This window comes from Octopus bimaculoides, chromosome 6 (genome assembly GCF_001194135.2).
Source record: "Octopus bimaculoides isolate UCB-OBI-ISO-001 chromosome 6, ASM119413v2, whole genome shotgun sequence".
Lineage (NCBI taxonomy): Eukaryota > Metazoa > Mollusca > Cephalopoda > Octopoda > Octopodidae > Octopus > Octopus bimaculoides.
The window spans coordinates 9,226,280-9,234,770 of NC_068986.1; the positions used below are offsets into that span (position 1 = coordinate 9,226,280).

At 32.4% G+C, this 8,491-nt stretch overlaps 1 protein-coding gene across 10 annotated transcripts in view; it reads left to right on the top strand.

The window, feature by feature from the left end:
- Positions 1-320: 320 nt before the first annotated feature.
- The window catches only part of LOC106873544 (heterogeneous nuclear ribonucleoprotein A1), a 15,833-nt gene continuing 7,662 nt past the window's right edge, over positions 321-8,491 (top strand). For 9 of the 10 annotated variants that reach the window (XR_001409889.2, XR_001409890.2, XR_008264354.1 and 6 more), the window contains exons 1-6: positions 321-472; positions 4,387-4,541; positions 4,998-5,118; positions 5,599-5,803; positions 5,902-5,979; positions 6,093-6,113. Coding sequence is in view for 6 of the 10 variants with exons in the window: in XM_014920943.2 (XP_014776429.1) it covers positions 464-472; positions 4,387-4,541; positions 4,998-5,118; positions 5,599-5,803; positions 5,902-5,979; positions 6,093-6,113 (589 nt within the window). In the remaining 4 variants the exon portion in view is untranslated. Of the gene's footprint in view, positions 473-2,106; positions 2,178-4,386; positions 4,542-4,997; positions 5,119-5,598; positions 5,804-5,901; positions 5,980-6,092; positions 6,114-8,491 lie in introns of all 10 variants that reach the window. The other variant, XM_014920947.2, reaches the window with a different exon arrangement.

An 8,491-nucleotide genomic window follows, 5' to 3' on the forward strand; every position in this document is an offset into this window, starting at 1 on the left:
ATAATATAAACAGAGAAGAGAAAATGTTTAATGAGGAATGATTTTACGATTTATTTTAATGAAAAAAGACTAAACATAAATGAAATACATTTAAGAAGTCTGTGAGCAAATTAGTTTTTCTTCATGACGGAAAACAAACCAGAATAGGTCGAGTACGCATGCGCACTAGGCAAAGTGATTTTTATAAATTATAAAAATATATAAAATTATGAAAATCACTTAAAGTGATTTTTATAATTTTTATAAAATATTTGAAAATATTTTATATTTATTAGCGATGATTTAAATTTTGAAGGCAAAATCTTGAGTAGGTATTTCTCGACAGCGAGCGATGTGGCAATCACGTGGCAATCACTCGCTGATTGGCCTCTCCCCATACCACGTGCAGAGGTTCTGTAGTTGGAGAAGGAAGTAGAGAATTGTTAGAGAAGTTAGATTAATCGCTAGTCACAATATTATCAAAATGCCTGAGGTAGGAAAGTTATTTATGCATTTTGTTATGTTTTCATAGTACTTATTGTTCCTTAAATTGATATCATCCAAAGTTGTCGGTTTGTTCCTATCACTGTACGCTATCTCTTGTGTAAATAACGATAGCTACCTATGAAAGCCGGTTCCACTCTCTCTTCCTCGTCCCATCAGACATTTTAATCTCGGCAGAAAAATAGAAGAAAAATGACAGATGTATTTATTTCAGAAACTACTTCACCACTTACGGCATTCACTTTTGCTTTAAAACTCTATCGCTATCCTATTTCTGGTCAATGTGTTGTCGTAGCCGGCCTTAGTGTTGAGCTGCTGCTCCCCAACGCTCACCTTGCTACTATTTGTAGGGTTAGTAGCCATTGGCCTTAATCACTAACAACTGCTACTGCACCATTTCACCACACATATTCTCTCTTAGATCGCTATCAACCTATTATTAACACCAGATATATTTTCTCTTTTCCGTTATATTTATTTTATTCTCTCTCTCTTCTGGTTCATCTGTTCACATTTTTATCAGCTACCAAACACCTCAATGTCTTCTTATTTCGCTGCCCTTTTTTAAAAAAAAAAATTTTCCGAATTTAAAAAAAATTTTATCAGAAGTTAAAATATATTTTTTTCCTTCAAGTTAATTTAAACCAATTCCTACGTTCAAAGCACAGCTTTATTGCGTTTAACTCTTTTGGTTAAAAAAAAAATACCTCAACACAAACCCTGCAAAGTTAATAGAAAGTTCTAGTCATTCCAAATCCAGTGACTTCGACATAGTTTCATTATTTAACTTCATATCTTCCATATCTTTATTATTTTTGCATACACCTCGGTGTACATATGTATCTATATATAAAGTGTTTTTTTAAAATGAGTGTAATAATAATAATGATTAAAATGCCATGCCGCCAGAGAAATGCATTGAGCGTATGAATAATAAGTGAGACCTGTTTGTGGTGGTAGAAGACACATGAATGTTTCTTCGAGTGATCATGGCATCGACGCCAACAACTTCGTCGTCGTCGTCTTCTTGCAGCAGCTTTTTCCCTCCTCAACAAGTGGAGGAGCAACAATTTAAACTTCTCACATTCGAATATCGCACAAAAAAACCACACATTTTGACCAATAAAATTTACTTATAATTCCCCAAACTTATCTTATTTTACGGCTATGTATATATATATATATATATATATAACATATATTGTTATATATTGCGCCATTGGGTTGTGATATTTTTCTCACTTCTTGAATTGAGTGCGTGTTTAATCAGGGATTTATTTAATGAAAGATTAATAAAATATAAAAAGTTGCCATTATTTGGTAAAGTCTGGTTTGAGATAAAACAGTTTCGTTAATTTGTGGTGTAGGGTGTTGTATATAAATGGTTTGATTGTTAGTTAAGTCGGATTTAATATGCTTAATGTTCAGTTTCCTAAAATAACTTCTGACCTAGTTTATTAATTTTTTAAATAAATATATTTATATATGGCCGTATTAGTATAACGTAGATCGTCAACAAAATAATACTAAAAAAAAAACTCCGTGGTTGTTGCTTTATTTTCACTGTAAGGTTATTTTTGATCTCGCTATTAAACATTTTTTTGTGTTTATTTATAAATTTAGTTTAATTATTCTCGAAATAAAAATCTTAAAACCAAAGCGAGCACCGGTCATTCTATTGATCTGAAAAAAAGGTAAACATATTTTGGCATCATTTAACATTTTGAAAGATATTTGTAAAATATCGATTGTAAAGTGGATTGATTAATAAAAAAAAAAAAAAAAAAAAAAAAAGATGCGTAGGTAATTTGAAATATTTAACCTCCAGATCCATATGTCAAGTTTTCTATTAATAAAAAAAAAAGTCAAAATATCGATCTTTATATCGGATTCTCTGTTCAATTCCACTCGGATCAAAAAAGTTATTTAATTTTTATATATTTCTAAAAGAAAAAAAAAAAGATCAAAACAGCCAATGTATGTATGTGTGTGTTTGTGACGATTATCAATGTATCACGATTTGTCTTTTTAAACGGAAACGAATTCTTAAATCTATTTGTGACTAAAGATAGATATGATTAATGTTACATGACGGAATCTCAGCTCGACTGAGTTGAACCGAGTGCAATATGTCTGGGTTCTGTGGCACAAAATCCAATTAGAATAATTGTGTATTCAATGACGAAGCAATTGAGTATAAAACTCTGTTATGGAACTAGTTTGGCAAGTGAAAGTTGTATTAACAACGCGTGTATAAATGTATTGTTTGCTAACATCAACAGAATAGAGTGATATACACACCTTACTCGAATTATTTTGTTCAGGTATTCTTTAATAGACACTCTATTTTATTTATATCGATAATTTTTGCTGTTTGATTATTGACATCGATTTCAAATACAATATTAAAGATGTCTAGTTTTGTTCCAAAACACCCGGTCATCATCACCAATCTCAGACACATCAATAATTTTGAGTTTTTCTCTACTTACAGAGCTTGCTCAGTCTTTTGAATGTCCCTAACTTGGTCTGTGCCCTTCTGCCGGTGTTCCTTCAAGGGTTTTGTTTGGCGAATTAATCGATCGTTTTTCGAATTTGCAATAGCCATTTGCTATTGATTTTGCATTTCTGACCAAAATCTTTAAGGCTTCTCTGTCGTTACGAAATATAACCACCTCTCGTCTTGGCATTGAACTGATTTCGTTAAAAAATGCATATTTGAAAAAGCAGTAATACCTACTAAACGCGATTTTTTAAATTTTATTTTTTACAAAAAGACCCCAAAATAAAATCGATATAGTTGAAAAATAAAGTTAAGAACTAATAAAATAAAAGTATTGATGTATCAAGTGATATTTCGTAATGAGATAGAATATAGAATAGTTTCACTGATGGGTTCAGTAGCTGTGTTATTTGGTTCATATATAACCAGTTTCTGGTATAGAATCAGTGCAAGTTAAGAAAGCAAGATTTCATTTTTAATGGTCTTTGAAATATTAGTCTGACTAGTTACCTACTCAGAAATGTTGTTTTATCTCCAGTTTGTCCCTCAGTGAGCAGACCTATGATCGTAATTATTCTTTCTGTCAGGACTTAATCTGGTTTTTCTTTGTTTCCTGTTCCCTGTCAAAGTATTTACCTTATCTTGTGTAGGTATCTTCAGGCTGAAAAATGGAAGTTCTTTGTTAGTAGGGTTAGATAATATAAACCCTCTAAGAGTATGGTTTCCATTAAGTTGAAGCCACCAAACATTTTGTGATTACCTTCATAATTAATATGAAGAATGAAGCATGGCTGTTAACTATCCAAGTTTGTAAAGAACTTTTAGAATGATTAACAGCAAATACAAGAGAGAAAATCATGTTAAGTAGAAGTCATTGATCTCGGTTAGTTGAGTGTCAAGTGGAAGAGAATTTCTGTTGTGATTTGTGTTCACAGCATTTTATTCCAATTGATGAGAAAGCATTTGAACAATTTTTTTATGATTTAAATTTATTTACCATTTGTAGTTGGAAAAAAACTCCTAAAATCTTTTTTCTTATCCTTTAAAAAAAAAAACCTACCCCCCCACTTTCACTGCAAGCCCCCTCAAGGTATATACTTTCACTTTCAGGGTTCCCTGAAAACTCCTGAGAGGTTATAGTGAAATTTAAGGGAGATTTGGCTAGTGTTTCTCACGGGTTGGGTGATCTCATACAGGCACCTGTTATGTTTTATATATGTTTGAGTGTGTGTGCGTGTGTTTAATGTATATATGAATAATCTCCAAATGTTTGAAGTAATAGATTTTCCTGAATCAAGATTTTTAAACTTGTGAACTTTGACCATAGAATTTTCCCTTGCTGTCAATATTGAAGGTATAACAGTTGTTTTAAAGTGTAAAATATGTTGTCTCTATTTTAGGTACAGAGATACAGGAATGGGGAAGATGAAAAGTTTTGTAAATTGTTTATTGGTGGTCTAAACTACAGCACAACTGAAGAAGGCTTAAAGAGCCATTTTGAACAATGGGGTGAAATAGTTGACTGTGTTGTAATGAGAGATCTAACCACTAAAAGGTTTGTATTTTTGAAATTAATTTTTACTTGATAGCCTTGTGTGTGATGCACACAGTATTTACCTAATGGTAAACAAGTTTAGTTTGTGATTATGAGGTCCTGCGTTCAAGTTTATTGCATGGCATCTTGGACTTTTAACATAATCTCAGACATCCAAGCTTTGTTAGTAAAGTTAGTTGATGGCAGCTGTACAGAAGCTCCTCCACCAGATAATTTATACCTATCATTCAAAGGTTAAGCTGCATTCTGCTGATTCCACCTTTGGATTGCATTAAGTACATATCTGGGGTGTACTTAGCCATTTAACATGGCAAGGAACTTGAAGTCATCAAATAACTGTATGCTCGTTGTCGATATAAGTGAAGATGAATTTGCTTTTTATTGTGTGACACACGCGCACATATATATAATGGGTTTGTGTGTGATGTATAGATGTTTGTTTAATATGTTCTGCAGGTCCAGAGGGTTTGGCTTTGTCACTTATAAAACTGAAGATATGTTGGATGAAGCACAAAAGCACCGTCCCCACAAAGTAGATAACAGAGAGGTTGACACCAAAAGGGCTATTCCTCGTAGTGTGAGTAAAATTAACCTCTTTAGATTGTTAATGCAAAATTGTTTTATCCATCCATCTATGTTTTCCCCTGATTAAAAAAAAAAAAAGTATGATGCTAAGAAGCATTTTGAGATCAGAAACAAAAATTACTAATCCATCAATACAAAGAATATAATTCTTCGGTCTAAAAATTTTATCCAAATGCTTTAATAATGCACTTGTTCAATCTTTCTTGTTAAAAGACTTTGTTTGGTCTCTTACCATAGTTGAAAGTTTTATTAATATTTTTTAAAAAATTGATTCTAATCTTTTCTTGTCTTTGATCATTGTTCTAAAGCACACCATAAAATATGCTACAAGATTTAATTGTCCACAATTCAATTATAGTGAAAATAAATATGTGCTCTTTTAGTTAATTGAGAAATAAAAATTTGTTATTCATGATTCAACTAGTATTGATCTGTGATGTATATTGATAACATTGCATTTTCTTCTGAGCAGGAAGCTGATGAATCTCAAGCTGCTGTGAAGAAAATGTTTGTTGGTGGCCTGAAGGAAGGTACCACTGAAGATGAAATCAAAGAGCGATTTGAAAATTATGGTACAATTGAAAAAATAGAGTTAATTAAAGACAAAGCTACTGGAAAGCAGAGAGGATTTTGTTTTGTCACTTACAATGATCCTGATGCAGTTGATAAATGTGTTTGTAAGTTTTGTTTCTTGGGGTTTCTACATTTATTCCCATTTATTCAATCAAGCAAATTGTTGCACATGTTTATTTTTATGTTGTAACTTATTTTCCAGTGAGAAAACGCATTCAGTTAAATGGAAAAGTGGTTGAAGTGAAAAAAGCTGTATCAAAAACTGAAATAGAGAGAGCTGGTATGTAGATTACAACTTTCTTTTTTCTCTTTCTTTCTGTTGTTTTTTTTTTCTGTCAGTCTCTCCTCCTCTTTCCTCTATTATAACATTATTGCTTTTCTTTTTTTCTACAGGTCGAGGTGGTATGCGTGGAGGTAGGTTCACATTTTCTATTTTTGCAAACTTATACCACACTCTATTGACAAAATTTAACTTCATAACTTTGCTATCAAATTTGGGACAGCTGAAATTTATTCAAACGGAAATCTTTTAACGATAAATGGAAAATCAGTTTTTAAGGAAGCTGCTGTCCTCAAGGATCCACTCTAACACCTCTACTCCACTCTCTTTCCTGGTCACTATCACCTCCTCCTCTTAAATATATTAGCCATGTAGCATCCCAATAGGAGAAAACCTATTCTGGCACCTTCTCTCACATTTTAATCCCTCATTCCATAGAACAAAGCCACCTGCCTCTTTGCAGAATGTTATCAAACCACTGGTTGACATTAGCAAGATCATCTGGCCATCAACATTATGCAGTCCTTGGGTTTGGGTCCTGTCTGGCTGTTTTAGATGGCTTGGTCATGGATGTTAAATGACGGCAATGGCCTTCATTTTAGTGGGTAGTTTCTTAAAGTGGTTGAGAAACTATTTGTTCAGTTGAAGCACAAGTGAGCCACTCAGTGACTTTCTGACACAGCAGAGATTAAATATGAACTATTGGCTTCTCTTTAACCATTTTGGTACTATATTTCTAATCTAAGCACTCACACTGGACTGCTTTCCTAAAACAACTCCAGTATGTGGTGATTTATGGAACACAACAAAAGGTTTTTAACCAAATGTATTGCATAATTTTGTCTCAAAGTGTATCTACTTACCGGTCGGCATAGAAAATGAGTTCCTAGCTAGTATTCAATTTAGTCTACAATAAAATTTTGATATAGAAAAATTGTACAAATTATTGACTGATCAGGTGAATTTAATGCGCATAAGACAGGTACACCATAAAGGTAAAACAGGGAATGAAATATTGAATTTATCTTTGAAGGAAACTAGGAAATGAAACATACCATCAACTAAATGAAATAAACTTACATGCATAGATAAATATAGAGAAACACATACATACACATTAACAAGTCTAATTTCTTCCAAGCATATGGGCAAATTTGAAACTTTTTTCCTCTTTATTCTAGATAATGATTCAGTAATTGCTTCAAAGGAGAAAAAAGTTTAAAAAAACTTAATCTATAGGTTTCATTTTGTTGGAAAAACTAGCTAGGTCTTTTATCTTCCTAAAAATAACTATGCAAAAATTTTCATATTCTTACTACATTCAAGAATTTATTTTCCTCATTTATTGCTATCGGATCTCTTGTCAGAATCATTTGCTTTTTGAAAATAGAAATATCCAATTCATAATTACACACATTTTTATAGTCGATGTATGTTTTGCTAGACTTTTTCATGTCTTTTGAAAATCCTTCAAATTCAAAGTCACAACTTGACAACATAGTGAAACACTTCAGAAACTGAAGTGAACAAAAATGAAAGGACAATCCACAGCACACAGATATCGCATAATGTCAAACAGTATAACTCAATAATTTATGTAGTAGTGAAATGTGTTTTCATAAATGTACTTTGAAATGTGCTCATTTAATTACAAGTAGATCATTTAAGTCAGCAACGGGTGGTTCAATAACTTCAATCAAAATAATTTTGAGGTGTGTATGGGTGTCTATAATAGAAGGGTTTTAATAAACTGTCGTACAGTTAAAAATACAGAAAGCAATGTTGTATAGTGTTTTATTAGGTTTTTCAAGTGATTCAAATATTAGTATCCTCCCCATCACCATCATTGTCATTGTTTTGTCACTTGTCCATGCTTGCATGGGTCTTTAGACGGAGTTTATTGTGGCAGATGTCATAATGGATGAATGTCCTTCCTGTCATCAACTTTTTTTTTTTTTTTCAAGTAAGGCCAGACATGTCTTCACAAAATATTGGAAATTAATATAATTTCACTAGCAGCAGCCAGTCTGGTACCAGATGCCAGAATGAAAAGGCAGTTGATTCAATATAGGATAGGAATGGCCAAACAGCCAGTGTTGTCACAAATAACTGGCAGGCTACAAATGAATTAGTTATTAACAACAGTAGCAGTGTTTGTAACAAATAATAATTCAGGTGTTCAAGCTAAAGTGGATGTGTTGTTTAGATTGCTTTAACCCTTTCGTTACCAAACCGCCCAAAACCGCCCGTAATCACCTATTCATATTTAAATGAGAATATCTGAGCAAATCTCGTTAGTACATTCGTGAAAACACGTGATTATTTGTGTAAACAGTTCAGCTATAGTTTTGTACAACAATCGACGTGTTTTTTTAATTTTGTGAATTTTGTGAGATTTTTTTCCAAATTTGTTCCTGTTGTGTTTTCAAAATTTGTAATCCTGACAAAAAAATGGATACGAATTTTATTCTGTCAAGCAGCGAGTCAGAATTCGAAGGATTTTCCGTTGAAG